General features: G+C 31.7%; 1 protein-coding gene across 1 annotated transcript in view; it reads left to right on the top strand.

The window, feature by feature from the left end:
• The window catches only part of Dh31-R (Diuretic hormone 31 Receptor), a 489,695-nt gene that overhangs the window by 400,389 nt on the left and 63,000 nt on the right, over positions 1-26,306 (top strand). Inside the window, 2 exon segments of the mRNA XM_075311907.1 lie at positions 3,753-3,859; positions 4,093-4,184. Of these exon segments, the coding sequence (XP_075168022.1) occupies positions 3,753-3,859; positions 4,093-4,184 (199 nt within the window).

Genomic DNA, 26,306 nt, shown 5'->3' with positions numbered 1-26,306 from the left:
GAGACCTTCGGGCCTACCATTCTACCACAGAAACCTTCGGGCCTACTGTTCAACCACAAAATTCTTCGGACCTACTGTTCCCCACGGAGACCTTCGTGCCCCACAGAGAACTTTGGGCCTACTATTCCACCACAGAAGCCTTTGGACCTACTGTTTCCCGACAGAGACCTTCGGGCGTACTATTCCACTATAGAAACCTTCGGGCCTAGTGTTCTACCACAGAGACCTTCGTGCCTACTGTTCCCCCACGGAGACCTTCGTGCCCCCACAGAGACCTTTGGGGCTACTAGTCCACAACAGAGGCCACGGAGACCTACGTGCCCCCACACAGACCTTCGGGCCTACTATTCCACCACAGAAACCTTCGGGCCTACTGTTCTCCCACAGAGACCTTCGGACCTACTGTTCCCCCAAGGAGTCCTTCGGGCCTACTATTCCACCACAGATTCCGTCGGACCTACTGTTTCCCCACAGAGACCTTCGGATCTACTTTTACACCACAGTGACCTTCGGTCCTATTGTTACACCACAGAGACCTTCGTTCCTACTTTTTCCCACGGAGACCTTCGTGTCCCCACAGAGACCTTCGGGCCTACTGTTCCCCCACAAAGAACTTCGAGCCTACAGTTGTACCGCAGAGACCTTCGGTCCTACTGTTCCTTCGTGCCACTGTTCGCTCGTAGCCGTAGCCTGCACGGTAGTCGTCAGTAATATTAAACACCGACATCGACTGATTACCGTCCCGTAGAATTGAAACGAGGAGCCTCTGTTTTAATCCATCGTTGGTTAACACGTGCTGTGTCCTGTGGGGATTTTCACGGTATGCGGCAGAAAGTATTGTTTGTCCAGGGTTTTAATACTGTCTTTGGGACATTTTCCCAATAATATTGGGTATTACTTTTGACCGTGATGAATATGGGCGGTAGGTAAAGCTAAAAATTGTGGTTGCTCACATACTGGTCAATTTGGAATAGCTTCTTCATCTCTGAAAACCAAATTCGGTAACTGGTCACTTTACAGCCTAACTTTTTTGGTGAGCCCTTGCACCTGTTGGAACTTCAGTGGCATCGGTGAGCTCTTGCACCTTTTGGAACTTCAGTGTCTTTAACCCAAGTTCATATGTTTTACATGTGTTTTTGCGATATGTTCCGCTCAAGAGCTATTTTTCTACCACTGCGGTGTGGATCTTGATCAAATCTGGCCTTCACTTTTATGTTTATTTCTGGGTTTGTTGCCGTTTTTTCGTCCACTTTTTGGAGACTATAAAACACTGACAGTATCATTGAGCAATGATACGAGAAACAGAAAACTAATTCACATTTAAATGATGGAGAGCCTTTGGTATTCCAGGCAAATAAACAGCAATCACGTTTGAATTCCATAACGAATAGCTTGTTTCTCTTTATTTTTTTTTATACCCTCCACCATAGGATGGGGGTATATTAACTTTGTCATTCCGTTTGTAATAAATCGAAATATTGCTCTAAGACCCCATAAAGTATATATATTCTGGGTCGTGGTGAAATTCTGAGTCGATCTGAGCATGTCCGTCCGTCCGTCTGTTGAAATCACGCTAACTTCCGAACGAAACAAGCTATCGACTTGAAACTTGGCACAAGTAGTTGTTATTGATGTAGGTCGAATGATATTGCAAATGGGCCATATCGGCCCACTTTTACGTATAGCCCCATATAAACGGACCCCCAAATTTGGCTTGCAGGCCCTCTAAGAGAAGCAAATTTCATCCGATCCGGCTGAAATTAGGAACATGGTGTTAGTATATGGGCTCTAACAACCATGCAAAAATTGGTCCATATCGGTCCATAAGTACATATAGCCCCCATATAAACCGATCCCCAGATTTAACCTCCGGAGCCTCTTAGAGGAGATAACGTCATCCGATCCGATTGAAATTTGGTACGTGGTGTTAATATATTGTCTTTAACAACCATGCAAAAATTGGTCCATATCGGTCCATAAGTACATATAGCCCCCATATAAACCGATCCCCCGATTTGGCTTGCGGAGCCTCTAAGAGAACCAAATTTCATCCGATCCGGCTGAAATTTGCTACATGGTGTTGCTATATGTTCTCTAATGGCCATGCAAAAATTGGTCCACATCGGCCCATAACTATATATAGCTCCCATATAAACCGATCCTCAGATTTGACCTCCGGAGCCTCTTAGAGGAGCAAAAGTCATCCGATCCGGTTGAAATTTGGTACGTGGTGTTAGTATATGGTCTCTAACAACCATGCAAGAATTCGTCCATATCGGTCCATAATTATATATAGCCCCCATATAAATCGATCCCCAGATTTGTCCTCCGGAGCCTCTTGGAGGAGCTAAATTCATCCGATCCGGTTGAAATTAGGTACATAGTGTTAGCATATGATCTCTAAAAACGATGCAAAAATTGGTCCATATCGGTCCATAATTATATGCCCCCATATAAACCGTTCCCCAGATTTGATTTCCGGAGTCTCTTGGAAGAGCAAAATTCATCCGATCCGGTTGAAATTTGCAACGTGGGGTTAGTATAAGGCCGCTTATAACCATGCCATAATTGGTCCATATCGGTCTATAGTTATATATAGCCGATCCCCAATCACACAAAAATTGTTCCATATCGGTTGATAATCATTGTTGCCACTCAAGCCAAAAATAATCTACCAAAATTTTATTTTTTTAGAAAACATTGTCAAAATGTTATTTCTATAGAAAAATTTGTAAAAATTTTATTTCTATAGAAAATTTTGTCTAAATTTTATTTCTATAGAAATTTTTTTCCAAATTTTATTTCTATAGAAATTTTTTTCCAAATTTTACTTCTATAGAAAATGTTGTCAAAATTTTATTTCTATAGAAACTTTAAACTTAATTATATACGTATTTAATCGGCCTTTTTTGGTTTAATATATACCACGTATGGACTATGTGGTATATATTACGGTGGTGGGAAGTTTTAAGATACCTTGCAAATGTTACCGCAACCCAAGTAATTTGATTGTGGATGACAGTCTTCAGTAGAAGTTTCTACGCAATCCATGGTGGAGGGTACATAAGCTGCGGCCTGGCCGAACTTACGGCCGTATATACTTGTTTTAAACTTATACACAATAAAATGAACTGTCACTGAAATAAATCAGTTAGTTTTGAGACGAGCGGCTTATAAGCAAGCTGTAGTTGTTTGCCATATGTATCAGCCACACTATATTATTATGGACCGACAAAGACCAATTTTTCGTGGTTGTTAGAAGGCATATAATATCAAGTTTCAAACGGGATCGGATGAACTTTGCTCCTTCAGGAAGATAATGAAGTCAAATAAAGTCCAGGACGATAATAAAGTCTAATCATGGGATCGGTTTATTTGGATCAGATGAAATTTGATCCTCCGGTGCGTGAGTGCGGGTAAAATATTATTCACGTACACACCTCTAGTATACATGTAGTATCCGTAGTCTTTCGTAGAAATTTTGATTTAATATTTTATCTCATAGTTTTTGACCTCTAAATTCATATTTTAATGCAGCAAATTTGAAGTGGGGAATCCAGAGTCTAGGCCCATCGTATTTACCTGGTATATTGATCCACCAATGCTAAACTGTCTCTCTCTCTCTTGATCAATTTTTAGTGATTTATTCATTAAATTCTTCGCCTATTTCTTCGAAAATGGAAATACCCTTTAACCTATTGCCTATTTAAATTGTGTCTTAACATTTTCATTTTCATTATTTACATTTTCAGGACATGCCCACAAAGAGTGCGAGATTAATGGTGAATGGTTTAAGCATCCGTTAACCAATAAATCATGGTCTAACTATACCACCTGTGTTAATATGGACGATTTAGAGGTAGGTGAACATTTGGAATTTGATGTTTGCAGTGAAACAAGACTCATCACTCCTCTAACATTCGTCTTTCCATCCACCCCCTCCCCCTCACAAGTGAAGTCCTGTATAATTTATTGTTTCACTTTGGCTTCTCTATCCCTAGGATATTTCATTAAATTGTTTTATTTTCTCAGTTGTTGTATCCGTAACGTTTGACCTTCTCACTTTCATCCTTTTTCAATTTTTCATTACAGTGGCGGAGTAGTGTGAATCTTATCTATGAGGTTGGCTATGGCATATCATTATTGGCAATTTTACTTTCATTGGCCATACTCTGCTATTTCAAGTGAGTATAAAAGACATTTAACTTCTTTCCGGGTGTCAGTTGAAGATTTATGGGAAATTGTTCTATTGTGTTGTGAATAAATTTCACCGCGAACGAGATGTCGATCCATTCATAATAATGTTCAAATTTAAATAGATTGACACAATACTTGCTTGTTGTCCTTACTTACCATCGGCAATTAATTGAAGAGCTATAATAGATAAATGACAGATACTCAAGGATTCATTGGTTGCCTAGTAATAAATCACCCGTATTTGCATAAGAATGCTCCGAGAAAATGTTAACTTTTCTTTCCCTAGGCTAAAAGAATGCTTATGATAATTAAGAAAATTGCCGGCACATAGTTTCAATGAATAATATTTACAATGATAATTGAATAATTTATTTACAAGGTAACTAATTACCCTCATATCCTCAGTAAGCATTTGAAATACAGAAAAGAATCCTTAAAAGATGGTATAGTACAAGCAATTTTCTTCCAAATATTTAGAAATATTTGTCTGAAGTGAAAAGTTGCTCACTTGATACCAAATAAAACTACTTATGGTAAACATGACTACGACTGCAACAAATAAAATTTTATGTGCCTTTAACGAAATGACTTCAATAACCCAGCACATAATTATGGCAGCTCAACTTATGACTTTTACTAGTTTCCATTTCACAATTGCTGAGATTTGAACTGCCTGGAAATAAAGCAAAAAGTAATCGTTTTGGATCAATTTAGATGTTTTGGCCACCCACGGACTGATGTAAATAAACTTTATTTAGCAGAAACATATCTTTAGATGACCACGTTCTTAATAATACATCTTTTTGAAACGGAAATAATATAATTTTACATATACTCCAAAATTTGTTCGAAAAAATTTTCGGCATTAAGGCCCGTACTATTTTCGATATATGCAGCGAAATCCCATACACTGAAAAAAAAGCATACTCGGTTCCAAAGATTTTGTCTTTACTTTAAAAAATTTGGTATTGATTCCGAGCCAAAGAAGCGGAGAATACAAGTAAGGATATTTTTAAGACACAAATTTCATTTAAATTTAGGTTTTGTGTACTTGCTTCTAGGAAGCAAATTTTAATTTTTCGTTTTCTCAGATTTTTTTCTTCATATGCTATCAAAGTCCTTTAAAAACGAGTTAAAGGCAACTTTATTTTCCAAATTAGGACTCGACTTCCAGTAGAAATTATGGTATGTTTGAAGTAAAAAACTTCTTTAAAATAATGTTTTGGAAAACATGTCCTATATTTGAACGATTTTTTGCTTTGTAGTCAAGATGCAAAAAGTTGACCTTAGCCTATAAATGTTTTCTTTCATGTTAAGATACCCATTTTTAAGTCAAATCACTTAATTATAAGGACAATACGACTTCATTGAAAAGTTTATCGACTTTTGGACAAGGAAAATAACTTTACTTTAGAGAAATGCATCTTCTATGCTAAGTAAAATTTGTTTTCGTATTTTAAAGACATGAAATCTTTGACCTCACGACAATATTTTTTTCAGTGTACAAAAACCAAAAATGTGAAAAACTGGCGAAATTTTTTCCATTTGAGGATGAGGAGAATTCCAAAAGAATTCAGCACCATCACATTCAGTCATTAAACAAAGAATGACTTAAAATAGGAGTTCCTCCCTTCGTTTCCAGATCCCAAAAATAAACTCTGCTATATTTAAAACTAGTATATACAGAAGTAAGTTGGGCCGGGCCGAACCTTAAATACCCACCACCATGAATCAAATACATTAGTTTACTTTGAAAACTCTTCGTCGTAGCGGGTTTCTTGATAATATATAAAATTTTAGGGGGTTTGATGACAAATATTCTCCCAAGCAAATCAGTTCAACCAGATTCTATCTATGAAGACTACACTGAAAAAAAAGCATACTCGGTTCCAAAGATTTTGTCTTTACTTTAAAAAATTTGGTATTGATTCCGAGCCAAAGAAGCGGAGAATACAAGTAAGGATACTTTTAAAACACAATTCTCTTTTAAATTTAGGTTTTGTGTACTTGCTTCTAGGAAGCAAATTTAAATTTTTCGCTTTCTCAGCTTTTTTTCTTCATATGCTATCAAAGTCCTTTAAAAACGAGTTAACGGCAACTTTATTTTCCAAATTAGGACTCTACTTCCAGTAGAAATTATGCTATGTTTGAAGTAAAAACCTTCTTTAAAATAAAGTTATGAAAAACATGTCCTATATTTGAACGATTTTTTGCTTTGTAGTCAAGATGCAAAAAGACAACAAATTTAAAGACAATTTAATTAAATTTAAAGAATTTTTCTGAATTATTAAAGTCAAGTTGACCTTAGCCTATAAATGTTTTCTTTCATGTTAAGATACCCATTTTTAAGTCAAATCACTTAATTATAAGGACAATACGACTTCATTGAAAAGTTTATCGACTTTTGGACAAGGAAAATAACTTTATTTTAGAGAAATGCGTCTTCTATGCTAAGCAAAATTTGTATTCGTATTTTAAAGACATGAAATCTTTGACCTCACGACAATATTTTTTTCAGTGTAGATCAGATTCTGGATTTATGAGAACCACTTGTGTTTGAGTTTTAGAGAAATCATAAACATATCGTGTATATGATGAAATAACTCCTTGATTTGAAATCTTAAATCTGTAGATTTTTTTCCGCCATTATTTAAATGAATACGATGGGTAAAATCTGGAAATTGTACTTTCAATTTCAAGCAATTTTCGTGATCAGTGCGCCTGTTATACCTTTAAAGAAGTGTTTTCTTTTCTGAGGAACGAAATTTTAGACAAGCATAGTTTTCTTTTGACAGAAATTTTAGAGACAATCCTTGAATCGCTTATCAAAAATTCGGATTAGTTTGCTCTGAAAGAAAATACTTTATACGAAAGGGAAATTTCATTTGTCTAAAATTTCATTCCGGAGGAAAATGTTTTTTCGGTCTATATCGATGCCTTACCAAACGGACCGGTAAAAATAAATGCAATACAGATTTTTGAGGGTCTAAAATTCCAGTATATTTACATTTTTGTGCAAATCGGATAAAAACTACGGTTTCTAGAAGCCCAAGGAGTTAAATCTGGAGATCGGTCTATATGGGGGATATACCAAAACATGGACCAATACGGACAATTTTCGACACACCTATTTATGGTCCCAAAATACCTCTAGATTTCTAATTGCAGGCAAATCGAATAGTACAGTTTCTAGAAGCCCAAGAAGTAAAATCGGGAGATCGGTCTATATGGAGACTATGCCTAAAAATGGAAAGATACACCCCATTTTCGACACACCTCTTTATGGTCCAAAAATACTTCCAGATTTTCAATTTCAGGCAAATCGGATAGAAAATACAGTTTCTAGACGCCCAAGAAGCAAAATCGGAAGATCGGTCTATATGGGGGCTATACCCAAAAATGGACCGATGGGCACCATTTGCGGCACACCTTTTTATGGTCCTCAAGTACCTCTAGGTTTTCAATTTCAGGCATATTGGATAACAACTACGGTTTTTATAAGCCCAAGACCCCAAATCGGGAAGACCGATATAGCCGATCTTCGAACTTGACCTGCCTGCAACCAAAAAACGAATCTGTGCCAAATCTAAGGACGATAGCGCCATTATTGAAGGCTGTAGCGTGATTACAAAAGACAGACAGACGGACATGCTTATATCGTCTTAGAATTTCTCCCTGATCAATAATAATATACTTTATATAGTCGATATTTCGATGTGTTACACACGGAATGACAAACTTATTATACCCCATCACCATTCTATGGTGGTGGGTATAAAAATTGAAGTTTTTGATCAAATTTTTGTAGTTAGTATAAAAATGTTTTTTTTTTTTTTCGGAAGAAATATTTTATTATTTTATTCTTCTTCTTATATACTATGATCTCCCCTTTTAAGTGAACAATTTTTAGGTGTATAAATATCCCTTTAATTGCAATTGTATGTATTTTAAATCTGTTAATGATTTTAGCTTGCACCAATAAGGAAACGTTAGTACTACTTTAAACAGGAAAACTTACTCACAATCAACTTTGCAATTAATATTTTTCAAGATGTTAAATTTATAGAACATTTTTTCAAAATTTTATTTCTATAGAAAATCTTGTCAAAATTTTATTTCTATAGAAAATTTTGTCAAAATTTTATTTCTATAGAAAATTTTGTCAAAATTTTATTTCTATAGAAAATTTTGTCAAAATTGTATTTCTATAGAAAATTTTGTAAAAATTTTATTTCTATAGAAAATTTTGTAAAAATTTTATTTCTATAGAAAATTTTGTCAAAATTTTATTTTTATAGAAAATTTTGTCAAAACTTTATTCTATATAAAATTTTGTCAAAATTTTATTTCTACAGAAAATTTTGTCATAGTTTTAATTCTATAGAAAATTTTGTCAACATTTTATTTCTATAGAAAATTTTGTTAACGTTTTAATTCTATAGAAAATTTTGTCAACATTTTATTTCTATAGAAAATTGTATTTCTAAAATTGTATTTTTCTATAGAAAATTTTGTCAAAATTTTATTTCTATTGAAGATTTTGTCAATATTTTATTTTATAGAAAATTTTGTCAAAATTTCATCTCTATGGAAAATTTTGTCGTGTCAAAATTTTATTTCTATGGCAAATTTTCCTAAAATTGTATTTTTCAATAAAAAATTTTGTCAAATTTTTATTTCTATAGAAAATTTTGTCAAAATTTTATTTCTACAGAAAATTTTGTCAAAATTTTATTTCTATAGATAATTTTGTTAATGTTTTAATTGTATAGAAAATTTTGTCAACATTTTATTTCTATAGCAAATTGTATTTCTAAAATTGTATTTTTCTATAGAAAATTTTGTCAAAATTTTATTTCTATAGAAAATTTTGTCAAAATTTTATTTCTATTGAAGATTTTGTCAACATTTTATTTCTATAGAAAATTTTGTCAAAATTTCATTTCTATGGAAAATTTTGTCATAGTTTTAATTTTATAGAAAATTTTGTCAAAATTTTATTTCTATAGAAAATTTTGTTAAAATTTTATTTCTATAGAAAATTTTGTTAAAATTTTATTTCTATAGAAAATTTTGTTAAAATTTTATTTCTATAGAAAATTTTGTCAAAGTTTTAATTCTATAGAAAATTTTGTCAAAATTTTATTTCTATAGAAAATTTTGTCAAAATTTTATTTCTATAGAAAATTTTGTCAAAGTTTTAATTCTATAGAAAATTTTGTCAAAATTTCATTTCTATGGAAAATTTTGTCAAAATTTTATTTCTATAGAAAATTTTGTTAAAATTTTATTTCTATAGAAAATTTTGTCAAAGTTTTAATTCTATAGAAAATTTTGTCAAAATTTTATTTCTATAGAAAATTTTGTCAAAATTTTATTTCTATTGAAGATTTTGTCAACATTTTAATTCTATAGAAAATTTTGTCAACATTTTATTTCTATAGAAAATTGTATTTCTAAAATTGTATTTTTCTATAGAAAATTTTGTCAAAATTTTATTTCTATAGAATATTTTGTCAAAATTTTATTTCTATTGAAGATTTTGTCAATATTTTATTCTATAGAAAATTTTGTCAAAATTTCATCTCTATGGAAAATTTTGTCTTGTCAAAATTTTATTTCTATGGCAAATTTTCCTAAAATTGTATTTTTCAATAAAAAATTTTGTCAAATTTTTATTTCTATAGAAAATTTTGTCAAAATTTTATTTCTACAGAAAATTTTGTCAAAATTTTATTTCTATAGAAAATTTTGTTAATGTTTTAATTCTATAGAAAATTTTGTCAACATTTTATTTCTATAGCAAATTGTATTTCTAAAATTGTATTTTTCTATAGAAAATTTTGTCAAAATTTTATTTCTATAGAAAATTTTGTTAAAATTTTTTTTCTATAGAAAATTTTGTCAAAGTTTTAATTCTATAGAAAATTTTGTCAAAATTTTATTTCTATAGAAAATTTTGTCAAAATTTTATTTCTATTGAAGATTTTGTCAACATTTTATTTCTATAGAAAATTTTGTCAAAATTTCATTTCTATGGAAAATTTTGTCATAGTTTTAATTCTATAGAAAATTTTGTCAAAACTTTATTTCTATAGAAAATTTTGTTAAAATTTTATTTCTATAGAAAATTTTGTCAAAGTTTTAATTCTATAGAAAATTTTGTCAAAATTTTATTTCTTTAGAAAATTTTGTCAAAATTTTATTTCTATTGAAGATTTTGTCAACATTTTATTTCTATAGAAAATTTTGTCAAAATTTCATTTCTATGGAACATTTTGTCATAGTTTTAATTCTATAGAAAATTTTGTCAAAATTTTATTTCTATAGAAAATTTTGTTAAAATTTTATTTCTATAGAAAATTTTGTTAAAATTTTATTTCTATAGAAAATTTTGTTAAAATTTTATTTCTATAGAAAATTTTTTCAATGTTTTAATTCTATAGAAAATTTTGTCAAAATTTTATTTCTATTGAAGATTTTGTCAACATTTTATTTCTATAGAAAATTTTGTCAAAATTTCATTTCTATGGAAAATTTTGTCATAGTTTTAATTCTATAGAAAATTTTGTCAAAATTTTTTTTCTATAGAAAATTTTGTTAAAATTTTATTTCTATAGAAAATTGTGTCAAAGTTTTAATTCTATAGAAAATTTTGTCAAAATTTTATTTCTATTGAAAATTTTGTCAAAATTTTATTTCTATTGAAGATTTTGTCAACATTTTATTTCTATAGAAAATTTTGTCAAAATTTCATTTCTATGGAAAATTTTGTCATAGTTTTAATTCTATAGAAAATTTTGTCAAAACTTTATTTCTATCGAAAATTTTGTTAAAATGTTATTTCTATAGAAAATTTTGTCAAAGTTTTAATTCTATAGAAAATTTTGTCAAAATTTTATTTCTATAGAAAATTTTGTCAAAATTTTTTTTCTATTGAAGATTTTGTCAACATTTTATTTCTATAGAAAATTTTGTCAAAATTTCATTTCTATGGAAAATTTTGTCATAGTTTTAATTCTATAGAAAATTTTGTCAAAATTTTATTTCTATAGAAAATTTTGTTAAAATTTTATTTCTAGAGAAAATTTTGTCAAAGTTTTAATTCTATAGAAAATTTTGTCAAAATTTTATTTCTATAGAAAATTTTGTCAAAATTTTATTTCTATAGAAAATTTTGTCAAAATTTTATTGCTGTAAAAAATTTTGTCAAATTTTTATTTCTGTAGAAAATTTTATCAAAATTTTATTTCTGTAAAAAATTTTGTCAAATTTTTATTTCTGTAGAAAATTTTGTCAAAATTGTATTTCTACAAAAAAAAAATTTGTCAAAATTTTATTTCTATAGAAAATTTTATCAAAATTTTATTTCTATAGAAAATTTTGTCAAAATTTTAATTCTATAGAAAATTTATGTGCAGCAAAAAAAGATTTTACAAAAACGTAGTTTGGATCCCCAATTTGTTGATCTGGAAGTAGTGCAAACTTGGATCATCTCCAATGAATTTTACATGGTATGACGCAACGGAGGTACTCCATGTTGGATCCTTTGCATTGCTTTGGAGGTTGTGCCCTGGAAGTTCATTTGGATGAAGAAATTTAAAAACCTAAAAAAACAATTTTTTTCCAATTTCACTTTTTATTTTTATCAGTTCTTTTCTACACTTTTATTTTCATATTATCTAATTTTTACAAAATGAAAAACTTCTTCGATTCCACCGGGGGTTGAGCCTGGCTCTGTTCATACCGTAACAGAACGCCTTAGCACACTCAGGCACAAACGCCATTGAAGGCGATGCATCAAACCCTCTATTCAAATATTTGTGATATGAACCTAATATGACACCATGGCATGACATTCTAACTACTTCCTGAGAGGTTCTTTATTATTATGAATGAAAAAATAATTAAATATTTTTCTAAAAAATTGTATATGTATATGTTATACATCGTTTTTTTGTTTTTTCGGCATATATTTGTGTATAAATATTTTTTCCATTAAAAATCAACAAAAAAATTAAAATTTATCATAATTTGCAAAACCTTCTCAAAAGAAATTCCAAGGAAGGGAAAAAGTCAAACGGCACAGGCTCAATTCCCAGCGGAGATAATTTTTTATTATATATATTTTTTTTTTACTTTTTTTATCGATTTTCCATTTTTTTATTACTTTAGTTATTTTTTGTGAACGTTCGACATTTCCCAGGCAGCACAGTTTTTCCCATAATAAAATCATATCAAAATCGATCCCCACTTGGGTCAAGATAATGTAGTCCTAAATCCTCCTGATATAAAAATTCAAATTTCCTTCAGCTTTTGAGTATGCGAAAATGGCTTATAGGTACTCCAAACTCTTATAAATTGTTTAATTTTTAAAAGTTTAGCAGCTTCTACATTTGGCCTGGATATAAAGGTAACCATTGATTATGTGGCATGTGTAGACTAATTAACTTGGCTCATTTTATAAACCATTGAAGCATTGTGTAAACAATCAAATACGGTTTCATTTATGCTCCCATGGTAATTGAATAAATCAACTGACTAACAGCCTCCATGATACATTCTTGGGAGTACAAATGATAATTGAATGACGACTTGTTGGAGGACTTAATTGACTTTGCAGGCAATGAAGAAAATATTTTGTAAAATTATCTGTATGTTGACATATTTCTAATGAGACATTTAAGATTTAGAGAATGAGAAGTAGAAGATGGTGGGGTTTAATTAAAAATTCTCCACATGTGCCAACCAACCATCATTTGTGGTATTCCAATTGACATATGTGGAATATTTGAGATTTACACTGTAATAAAATAATATGAATTAAAGGTAAAATTTTGAATAACCCCGCACTATGTGTCACAGATAAGACCAGGTCACACACATCTACAGTGACTCGCTTGACGCTTAACCCTTCCACAATCGAATTAAATTGTGATTTTGAGGGCCTACCTCAAGTAGTTAAAAAGATATATGAGACAACTCTGACATCAACTTTGATGTGAGGAAACCCGCAAAAAGGTTATTTGAGTTAAGTGACAAATGAAAAGTCCCCCAAAACGGAAGGTGTGAAGAAAATGGAGTCGTTGGAAAATAGGCATTTGGCGGGAGTGTATATCAACAGTCAAAGAGAGAGAGAGAGGTAAGTGACATTCACAGTCGAGACGGCACTAGCAAGTGTAAAGAAGCAAAGTTTTGAAAATTATTGAACAGAAAATACAAGATATTGGTGAACTATTGTGTCATTTCATACAGTATTGTAGGTTGTTCCACAAAGATTTCTTTTTAGGTGTCATCCATCAATATTTTCTACTCCAATGAAGTTCTTTTGGACCAGTCTCAGCAAATACGTTATTTGGCGATTTAAAGTGATAATTTAAATTTTGGACATTTATGTTTCGCAAAAAAGAATAGAAAAATCAACAACAAAAAAATAAACAAACAATATATATCCCAATTAAAATCCCAAGGCTTTGGAGTTTCGAGCGATTTGAATGACCGGGATATCGGTCAGTATGTAGACTTTTCCATACAATACAATAAAAGCTATATGGACAGAGGTCTCTGTCCAGGTCTAATAATCGATTTGATAGTCAAAATCATGAAAAAACAAGTAAGTAAAGTAGAAAGTCGGGCGGGGCCGACTATATCATACCCTAAACCACCATTACAGAATTAGTTATCATAAGCATTTGCGGGGTATCATATAGGTCTGGGAGATAAACCGCAGTTGCATATTTAAGAAAATTAAGGGGTACATGTCTATGGGTGCTTTGTGTCAATCTGACTATAGCTCATAGTCAATGTTGCCAGGGAAAATGTTCGGTTTACCCTACAAGAACAAAAAAAGTTCCCTACTTTCCCATACATTCCCAAACATGTTTCCCTACTATATTTTTCGTTATATTTAAAAAATTTTACAAAACAAAAATGGTTCTAAGTACTTTATTATCTTAAAACATGAATATGCAACTTATATAACTTAGAATATAAATTTGTATTACCACCACGGTTGCCACAGTTGGTAGAATTCTACCCAAATTAGTAATCTTTTTTGTTAAATCTCTATAAAAATAAAATTTTGGAAAATGTTTCTATAAACAAATTTTTGTGAGAAATTTTTCTATAGAAATAAAATTTTGACAATAAATTCTATAGAAATAAAATTTTGAGAAAAAATTCCACAGAAATAAAATTTTAAGAAAATTTTTTATAGAAATAATATTTTGAAAAAAATTTCTATAGAAATACAATTTTGACAAAATGTTCTATAGAAATAAAATGTTGACAAAATTTTCTACAGGAATAAAGTTTACCACACATTTTTAAAGAGCAAGCCTTGCCGGCTTCTAATTTCCTCCTCTAGAGCCACCAAAATGTAAAAATTATTACAAGTTGTGTTGAGTGAAAATGTCCTACATTGTGGCCCTATGTCCCTACAAGACGCTAAATATTAGAAAAACCCTACATACAATTTCCCCTACTTCTAGCAACACTGGCTGTGTTGATATTGCACCTACGGAGTTAGTATGCCACTAATATTGAGCCCATTATTAAAAAAGAGAAAATCGTTAAATTAGTGTGGGTAATAAGTACAAATTTGTAAAAATCGAGCAATATTCTTATGTAAGAGCTACAAGTACGTATAAGTACGAGCGGCTAGTACATCAAAATTTGAAATTTGAGTAACATTCGTTAATAAATAAGAGTACTATGGTCAAATTTGGGAAAATCGAGCGATGCATATATATGGAAGCTATATCTAAATCTGAACCAATTTGCATAATAGTTTGCGGGTTTGTTTAATACCACAAAAGGTTACCTTGTGCAAGATTTGAGTAAGATCAGTTAAGAAATGAGGCCTGTATGGTCAAACATAAAGTTATTAGGGGCGAATTTTTTAAAATCGGGTGATACATATATGGGAGCTATATCTACATCTGAACCGTTTTCGATGAAATTTTGCTCATATAGTTAGTACTATAGAGGACTGGATCTAGCCAACTTTTAGTAAGATCGGTTAATAAATAAGGGTTCTATGGCCAAATTTGGGAAAATCGGGCAGTACATATATATGGGAGCTATAGCTAAATCTGAACCGATTTCGATGATTTTGTGCACATATAGTTAGTGCTATAGAAGATTATACTTAGCCAACTTTGAGTAAGATCGGTTGATAAATAAAGGTTTTGTGGCCAAATTTGGGAAAATCGGGCGATACATATATATGAGAGCTATATCTAAATCTGAACCGATTTGGATGAAATTTGGCAGACTTGAAGGGCGATGGAAAATATTACCTTTTGCCAAATTTGGTGACGATCCGTTTGAAAAAAAGCGCAACGTGACCCCATTTGTCGAAATCGGGCGATACATATATATGGGAGCTATATCTAAATTTGATCCGATTTCTTCCAAATTCAATAGCGTTCGTCCTTGTGCCCAAAAAACTCCCTGTACCAAATTTCATCAAAATCTGTTAATAATTTCGACCGGAATCCTGTGAACAACAAATACATGGACAGACGAACGGACGGACGGACGGACGGACACCAAGCGCTAGATCGACTCAGGAGGTGATTCTGAGTCGATCGGTATATATTTTATGAGGTCTAAAATCAATATTTCTGGTAGGCACATTTTTTGGCCGATCAAACTTATTATACCGTGACCACTATGTGGTTAGGGTATAATAAAAATAGAATTTTCGATTACTTTTGGGCCAATAATGGATTTTATGAGATTTTCGTGCTAAAATCCGATAAATCGATTATTCGATTTTTCATTTATAGATCCCCATTTCTTCACAGCAAAATGAAAACTAAACTACTATTTTAAATATCTGATATATTGATAAATCTACGATTACGAGTCTGAAAAATAAAAAGATAAAATTAATTTGAATAACTCAAGGAATATACCAGGTAGGTAACAAAATTGTATCTCACAAATTTGTTGATGTTCGGCCATATCCACGTATTTTGGGCGAGAAAGTGAGGGGTCAAAACCTCTGTATAGGCGTTTCCCCATTTTTTCAGTGTAATTTTTTTTATAAATTCAATCTTTGAGTTTGTGTTGTATGGTTAAAAGTGCCGAGTTGAGAACTTCGCCCGAAGAGACCGCAGTAGTTGACCGGGCGGCCATATTGAACGCTGGGAGTTACAAACCCACCTGACCACAACATTCGATATAGAAATATTCTCGGTTTTTTCTCGAAGAAAACTATCGAAAACGATATCGAGAATGGTTCGAAAAAATTTCGAAAAACGTTCGTCTGTCGTGCTGTTACTGCCAGCAAACTCTTCGTTTTCGAAGGCTTGCTAGTGATTCGTTAAAGAAGGTTTCGCGATATCTAGGTTAGGTTAGGATCGTTAACGAATCTATTTCGAATTCGTTTTCGTATTCGATATCATTCCGCTTTCGAAGGTTTTCTATACTGTTATATTCCCATTTAGTTCCCATTATAAGTTGTATAGTAAATGAAAGAAGTTTTTTTTATTTTATTACAACACAATATAGATAATTAACTATAATACAAAATAATATTGATATTAGTGTTGCGAACAAAATACTTAAAATATTTACATTTAGGAATATATGTATATTTAAAGTGATTTAAGTTTATTAAGCCGGTCGTGGCTATGCCATTGAAAAGGACTATAATCAATGAGTAACATTTTCCTGCACACATCTGAAAATTAAACATGAAAGAAAATTGGTAGTTTTTTAAAAGATATATCAATAAATTACTTACCTCTTTTAGATTCGCTAAGACACTTCACCCGCACTTAACAATTTCTTAAACTGAAATGACTTTTTATACCCTAAATCACATAGTGGTCAGGGTATAATAAGTTTGATCTGCCAAAACAAGTGCCTACCAGAAATATTGATTGTAGACCCCATTAAATATATACCGATCGACTCAGAATCACTTCCTGAGTCGATCTAGCGCTTGGTGTCTGTCCGTCCGTCTGTCCATGTATTTCTTGTTCACAGGATTCCCGTCGCAATTATTAACCGATTTTGATGAAATTTGGTACAAGGAGTTTTTTTGGGCACAAGGACGAACGCTATATATGTATCGCCCGATTTCGACAAATGGGGTCACGTTGCGCTTTTTTTCAAACGGATCGTCACCAAATTTGGCAAAAGGTAATCTTTTTCGTAGCCCTTCAAGTCTGCAAAATTTCATCCAAATCGGTTCAGATTTAGATATAGCTCTCAGATATATGTATCGCCCGATTTTCCAAAATTTGGCCACAAAATCTTTATTTATCAACCGATCTTACTCAAAGTTGGCTAAATGTAATCTTCTATAGCACTTACTATATGTGCACAAAATCATCGAAATCGGTTCAGATTTAGCTATAGCTCTCATATATATGTATCACCCGATTTTTCTAAATTTGGCCATAAAACCCTAATTTATCAACCGATCTTACTCAAAGTTGGCTAAATGTAATCTTCTATAGCACTAACTATATGTGCAAAAATCATGGAAATCGGTTCAGATTTAGCTATAGCTCCCATATATATGTATAGCCCGATTTTCCCAAATTTGGCCATAGAACCCTTATTTATTAACCGATCTTACTAAAAGTTGGCTAGATCCAGTCCTCTATAGTACTAACTATATGTGCAAAATTTCATCGAAATCGGTTAAGATGTAGATATAGCTCCCATATATGTATCACCCGATTTTGAAAAATTTGCCCCTAATAACCTTATGTTTGACCATAGAGGCCTCATTTCTTAACTGATCTTACTCAAATTTTGCACAGGTAACCTTTTGTGGTATTAATTAAACACGCAAAACATTATGCAAATCGGTTCAGATTTAGATATAGCTTCCATATATATACATCGCTCGATTTTTCCCAAATTTGGCCATGTACTCTTATTTATTAACCAATGTTACTCAAATTTCAAATTTTTATGTACTGGCCGATCGTATTTATACGTACTTGTAGCTTTTACATAAGAAAATTGCTCGATTTTTACAAATTTGGGTTTATTACCCACACTAATTGAACGATTTTCTCTTTTTTAATAATGCGCTCAATATTAGTGGCATACTAACTCAACTACAGCCAGTGTTGCTAGAAGTAGGGGAAATTCCTTATATGTAGATTTTTTCTAATATTTAGCGTCTTGTAGGGACGTAGGGCCACAAAGTAGGGATATTTTCACCCAACACAATTTGTAATAATTTTTACACTTTGGTGGCTCTAGAGGAGGAAATTTGAAGCCGGCAAGGCTTGATCTTTAACAATGTGTGGTAACAACAGTTACCACTTTGCCAAAAAAATTCTAACAATAGTCGAAGATTACCACAAACTACCACAAATCTACCAAACAAATATTTCTATAGAAATTTATGCCAAAACTTTATTCCTAAAGAAAATTTTCTCAACATTTTATTTCTATAGAAAATTATGTCAAAATTGTATTTCTATAGAAATTTTTTCAAAATGTTATTTCTCTAAAAATGTTTTCAAAATTTTATTTCTATGGAATTTTTTCTCAAAATTTTATTTCTATAGAATTTATTATCAAAATTTTATTTCTATAGAAAAATTTCTCCAAAAAAAAATATGTTTATAGAAACTTTTTCCAATTTTTTATTTTTATAGAGATTTAACAAAAAAGATTATTAATTTGGGTAGAATTCTACCAACTCTGGGAACCGTGTTGGTAATACAAATTTATGTTCTCGGTTATATACGGTGCATTTTCATGTTTTAAGATAATAAAGTACTTAGAACCATTTTTGATTTGTAAAATTTGTTTAAATTTAACGAAAAATATTGTATGGAAAATTGTTTGGGAATGTATGGGAAGTAGGGAACTTTTTTTGTCCTTATAGGGTAAACCGAACATTTTCCCTGGCAACACAGACTATGAGCTACAGTCAGATTGATACAAAGCACCCATAAATATGTACCCCTTAATTTTCTTAAATATGCAACTGCGGTTTATCTCCCATACCAATATCAATGCTTTTGATTACTAATTCAGTAAGGGTGGTTTAGGATATGATATAGTCGGTCCCGCCCGACTTTCTACTTTACTTACTTGTTAATCTCTGTCTTTGTCAAAAAGAAACATGGCGGAACACCAACAAATAAGCCGAAAAATATTCGTTATTACTTCGAAACAACGAACGTTCAAAATTTTTCTATAATCAAACTTTTCTCGAATAATGTGCGCGTTAATTTATTTCGAAAAATGTTCGCTTTTGCGAACCTTCGCCATTTCTCGGCACTTTGGTCGGGTGGGAACCCAGCCTTCGAAAACGAAGAGTTTGCTAGCAGTAAGAGCACGACAGACGAACGTTTCTCGAAAAATTTCCAAACCCTTCTCGATATCGTTATCGATAGTTTTCTTCGAGAAAAAACCGAGAATAGTTCTATATTGAATACGATGACGAACGTTGGGGTCAGGTGGGAAGTTACATATGTGTCAATGTGTGCACGCACAGAAAAAACATGTTTCGACATGGTTGCCGCATCCATTTAATGCTTATCTAGAGTAGATAATTGTCGCGAAAACCATGTATTTTGTCTTTGTAAAAATAATTTTCGAGCGGAGAAAAATATATGTTGGCAATAAGCATTCAAATGGTTCTCAAATTCCGCAATCATGTTCTATTATTTAAATGATCGAATTTGAGACCATTCAATTTTTTACTTTTTTGCAGAGAAAAAAGTATTTTTATAGGTTACGTACAGACATGTCTAGAACCATTATATGGCCATAAAGACCATGGACATCGTTTTCGTGACCATTTAATTTTTTAATTTTTTTTTGCAGCGAAAAAAATTTTATAAAAACATTGAGCAGGTACACACGACTTCCATTTTGCGCGTCAGTCGTGTGTTGATTATTTCTTGGAATGGACGGAGAATACGGAATTATTGTGTTTTGTGTTAATTTATTTATTCAGTAGTGGCACGTGGTTCTACATATGTGAATACAAACAAGGAAAGTGTTTTTGAAAAATGTACCTGTTTGTTTGTTCTGCATTTTGATATATGGTATTATTTATTATACCCTCCATCATAGGATGGGGGTATATTAACTTTGTCATTCCGTTTGTAACACATCGAAATATTGCTCTAAGACCCCATAAAGTATATATATTCTGGGTCGTGGTGAAATTCTGAGTCGACCTAAGCATGTCCGTCCGTCCGTCCGTCTGTTGAAATCACGCTAACTTCCGAACGAAACAAGCTATCGACTTGAAACTTGGCACAAGTAGTTGTTATCGATGTAGGTCGGTTGGTATTGAAAATGGGCCATATTGGTCCACTTTTACGTATAGCCCCCATATAAAGGGACCCTCAGATTTGGCTTATGGAGCCTCTAACAGAAGCATATTTCATCCGATCCGGCTGAAATTTGGTACATGATATTGGTATATGGTCTCTAACAACCGTGCAAAAATTGGTTCACATCGATCCATAATTATATATAGCCCCCATATAAACCGATCCCCAGATTTGGCTTGCGGAGTCTCAAAGAGAAGAAAATTTCATCCGATCCGGCTGAAATTTGGTACATGATGTTGGTATATGGTCTCTAACAACCATGCAAAAATTGGTTCATATCGGTCCATAATTATATATAGCCCCCATATAAACCGATCCCCAGATTTGGATTGCGGAGTCTCAAAGAGAAGAAAATTTCATCCGATCCGGCTGAAATTTGGTACATGATATTGGTATATGGTCTCTAACAACCATGCAAAAATTGGCCCTCATCGGTTCGTAATTATGTATAGCCCCCATATAAACCGATCCCCAGATTTGGCTTGCGAAGTCTCCAAGAGAAGCAAATGTCATCCAATCCGTTAGTAATTTGGAACATGGTGTTAGTATATGATCTTTAACAACCGTGCCAGAATTGGTCCATATCGGTCCATAATTATATATAGCCCCCATATAAAACGTTCTCCAGATTTGACCTCCGGAGCCTCTTGGAGGATCAAAATTCATCCGATCCGGTTCAAATTAGGAACGTGGTGTTAGTATATGGTCGCTAACAACCATACCAAAATTGGTCCAATCACACAAAAATTGGTCCATATCGATTCATAATCATGATTGCCACTAGAGCCAAAAATAATCTACCAAAATTTTATTTCTATAGAAAATTTTGTCAAAATTTTATTTCTAGAGAAAATTTTGTTAAAAATTTATTCGGTTCATAATAAAATGTTCATCATTGTCAAAATTTTATTTCTATAGAAATTTTTGTTCAAATTTTATTTCTGTAGAAATATTTGTCAAAATTTTCTTTCTATAGAAAATTTTGTCAAAATTTTTATTTCTGTAGAAAATTTTGTGAAAATTTTATTTCTATAGAAAATTTTGTTAAAATTGTATTTCTGTAGAAAATTTTGTCAAAATTGTATGTCTACTTTGTCAAACCGAATTATATACGTATTGGATCGATCTTTTTTGATTTAATATATACCACGTATGGACTTACATACAATTTAGAAGATGGTGTTAGGAGGTTTTAATATACCTTGCCATCGGCAAGCGTTACCGCAACTTAAGTAATTCGTTTGTGGATAGCAGTGTTTAGAAGAAGTTTCTACGCAATCCATGATGGAGGGTACATAAGCTTCGGCCTGGCCGAACTTACGGCCGTATATACTTGTTTTTATTTGCAGTTACATGATGTCTGCATTGGTACATTTGATGGGCACGAAGTAAATATGGAATGATTACTTATTGTTGAAATTGAACCAAAATAGAGTGTGTAAAAATATGTGATGTTTGGTTGTACGACATTATAAATAACAAGTAAGGAAAGTCTAAAGTCGGGCGGGGCCGACTATATTATACCCTGCACCACTTTGTAGATCTAAATTTTCGATACCATATCACATCCGTCAAATGTGTTGGGTGCTATATATAAAGGTTTGTCCCAAATACATACATTTAAATATCAATAGATTTGGAATGAATTTGATAGACTTTTACAAAATCTATAGACTCAAAATTTAAATTGGCTAATGCACTAGGGTGGAACACAATTTTAGTAAAAAATAAAAAAATATGGGAAGCATTTAAATCGGAAGCAATTTTAAGGAAACTTCGCAAAAGTTTATTTATGATTTATCGCTCGATATATATTTATTAGAAGTTTAGGAAAATTAGAGTCATTTATACAACTTTTCGACTAAGCAGTGGCGATTTAACAAGGAAAATGTTGGTATTTTTACCATTTTTGTCGAAATCAGAAAAACATATATGTGGGAGCTATTGGACCAAAACTCTGGCTTCTGGGGCCATATAAGCCCATATCGGGCCAAAAATATATATGGAAGCTATATCTAAATCTGAACCGATTTCAATCAAATTTGGCACACATGACTATATTACCAATTGTACTCCTTGTGCAAAATTTCAAGCTAATCGGGATAAAACTTTGGCTTCTGGGTCCATATAAGTGCATATCGGGCGAAAGATATATATGGGTGCTATATCAAAATCTGATAAAAATAAACAATGAATAATTTATAAATAAATAAAAACAAAGAAATAAAGTTAATTTTGTGTTTTCTTTTCTCAAATGGCGTCCTTTTTTCGACGACGAAAAAAGTTTTTTTATAAAGATCAAAATATTTTTAATTGTGACCATGTTCTTTTAACTGGAAGAAAAACATTTTTGACGAATATCATAACATTTTAGATCGTGACCATTGTCTTTTAATGGAAACAAAATTCTTTTTATCAATATAATAACATTTTAGATGAGAACAATTTTATTTTGCTTAGAACACTGAAAAAAAAGCATGCCCGGTTCCATAGATTTTGTCTTTACTTTAAAAAATTTGGTATTGATTCCGAGCCAAAGAAGCGGAGAATACAAGTATGGATACTTTTTAGACACAATTTTCTTTTAAATTTGTGTACTTGCTTCTAGGAAGCAAATTTTAATTTTTCGCTTTCTCAGCTTTTTTTCTTCATATGCTATCAAAGTCCTTTAAAAACTAGTTAAGGACAACTTTATTTTCCAAATTAAGACTCGACATCCAGTAGAAATTATGCTATGTTTCAAGTAAAAAACATCTTTAAAATAAAGTTTTGAAAAACATGTCCCAACTTTGGACGATTTTTTGCTTTATAGTCAAGTCGCAAAAAGGCAACAAATTTAAAGACAAATTCATTAAATTTAAAGAATTTTTCTGAATTATTAAAGTTAAGTTGACCTTAGCCCAAACATTTTTTCTTTCATGTTATGATACCCATTTTTAAGTCAAATCACTTAATTATAAGGACATTACGACTTCATTGAAAAGATTATCGACTTTTGGACAAAGAAAAAACTTTATATTAGAGAAATGCGTCTTCTATGATAAGCAAAATTTGCATTCGTATTTTAAAGACATGAAATCTTTGACCTCACGACAATATTTTTTTCAGTGAACCATGTTCACTAAGCCAACATGGCTGCAGGTGAAAATGTTACATGGTCGCCGCAAAAATAGCTCCTATCATATTATTTTGCTCTTCGAATATGATTGTGACAATCATATTTCTTCTCTTATCTTCTCTTATCTTATCTTAATTGTGTTTGTGATTTTGTATTAGATTTATGTAAATCTGTGCACAGTGGTCTGTGTCGATTTTGAAGTTCATGCGTTCGTCAGTGGGAGTATTTATTATATTCAGCATCTCCAATGTATATCTCCGCGTCCTTAAATACCATCTAGGTAGCTCTTATTTATATTCATGCTGGAGGGAGGGTGTATGAGCTTTGGCCTAGCCAAAACCATTCGCCTTTCTAATTGTATTCATTAAGTAAAGGAAATGTTTTACATACCATAAAGTCCAGTTCATTTGTATTCTGGTGTCAGCAACAATTGTGTAGGCTGTGATGCCTAGATCAAAAATAACATATCCCTGTAGGAATTTCTCGAACTCACTCAAAATCAAACTAACTTTTTAGTAGCTAATTTGAGGCGACTTTTAGCTAACTAAATATTTTTTGAGCCAGTTGAATTTTTCCCCAACTATCTTTTTCTCGATCAGCAATAAGTTACCTTCTTGCTCACTCTAAGCTGATGCATATTTAAGTGAAGTAAAGTCATGCAAACAATTCAAATAAACAAACAAAAAATATGTATTGACTTCTATAACTGTCAATTTGGATTTGGCTTTTTATATTTGTTTGAATTTAGCTTGTAATTTCAAAGAACTTTTGTATTTTTTTTTTTTCATGGATAGCGGTAAGTAACATATAAATGCATAATTAAAATGCAATTTAATAATTAAACTTTCATTTTTTCCACTAGAACCCATCATTATCAGTGAAGGAATAAATGGAAACTTCGAATAAAAGTATTAAATGGCTGTTTGAGTATGAAAATATTGGGAAATACGAGTAGGTCAGATGGTAGTGTAAATGGGTCATATCGGACCACCATTAGATATATCCCTCATATAAACCGATCTGCATATTTAACTTCCGCAGCAGCCTCTGGGAAGAACAAATTTCATTCAATCAGGCTGAAATTCATTGTAACAGTGTTCGTTTTAAAACTAATAATTTTTAAGGAAAATTCTAAAAAAAAAACTCCTCGTTTTTAATTGCGAGCAATTTGTTAAAGATCCGATTATTTTGTTAATAAGAGAACGGCAATCACGTTTCTTTTCTTTTGTTATTTTCATGGTCCTATTCGAGTATTTATTTGCATAACTTTTGGTATTTCTTTTGTTCGAACTTTGCGAGTTTTCTTCATAAGAGCCTCAGGATTACAATTCTTTACAGAAAGCTCAACGAGTTGTTTTGTCAGATTCATTGACAATTCATTCAACTCCTATTCACATATGTACCTTGACTTCATTTACGACTTTTAAAATGTCTTTTGATGACATTTCATTTTCCTCATGTCGTCGTATACTCAGTAATCAAAAAAAAAACTTTTCTCATTTTTTTTGTCGTTTCTCCTCAAACAAAAATAAAGAGATGTGCCCCAAAGTACCTGTGTTATTTTGTATGGTTAACGTAGTAGCACAAATGCCATAAAAATCTCTTCATTTCATTTTTTACGCACTTTGTTCAAGTAATGTACTTAAACTTATTAAAAGTTGGGTATAAAAAATGACAAAGTCAGCCAAACAAATAGACACTCAAAAGAAGATTTGTCATGGGGATTTCCATGGAGAAGTAAACGCGCTGCAATATGTAATCGCCATGTGAGTGTGTGTGTGTGTGTTGGTAAAACATAAATGTATGCCAAAGCAAAGAATATTTAACGATGGTATGTAAATGTCCATGTTAACACATCTGTGGCAGGTTGAATTGAAACTGAAACAACAGTGTGTGTAACTATGTGACAAGAGATTTCTGCGTTTTGTATGAAATCCCACAGTGGATGAAACCTAACCAAGCATAATTTAATTCTTTTTGCCACAGTTTGTCAGGAAGCACATGTAACATTAGTTTTTAATTAAATTCATTTTTGTTGATTAACATTGGAATTTTTTTTTTTGAAATGGAAACTCAAAGAAGATTAGAGCTGTCGTTGCAGGATGGCACTGAATTCATTTTTTTTAATAATAGTGTAAATTCTATGAAAGATTTAAAATGGGGGCACTAAAAAATTACCTAAATTTTGTCCACAAAATTCGAAAAATCCAACACAAATTTCGTAATCTTCAATATTATACCCTGCATCATTCTGTATTTGATGTCATCTAAAGTCCTTCAAATTTGTTGAGATCTATATATAAAACTTTATATTCCCTTAAACATTAATTTAAATCTGAAATGTTATTATAGAAGTATATACGACATTAACTTCGGCCCAACTGAACTTATACACACCATATTCGGTACACCTCTAAAATTTTAGCAATTTCTAAATTTCCCATTTTAGCAAAATCGCATGAAAATTGCGGTTATAGGTGCTCACAACACTTTGTGGACATAAAATACCTTTATGTTATATTGTGAATTTCAGCCATATTCAGAAATAAAATTTTTTGCAAAATTTTCTATTGAAATAAAAGTTTGAGAAAATTTTCTATAGAAATAAAACTTTGGCAAAATTTTCTGTAGAAATAAAAGGTAGGCAAAATTTTCTA

This window comes from Haematobia irritans, chromosome 5, assembly GCF_050003625.1.
Source record: "Haematobia irritans isolate KBUSLIRL chromosome 5, ASM5000362v1, whole genome shotgun sequence".
In the NCBI taxonomy this organism is placed as follows: domain Eukaryota; kingdom Metazoa; phylum Arthropoda; class Insecta; order Diptera; family Muscidae; genus Haematobia; species Haematobia irritans.
This window is presented reverse-complemented; position numbering and strand designations above follow the sequence as displayed.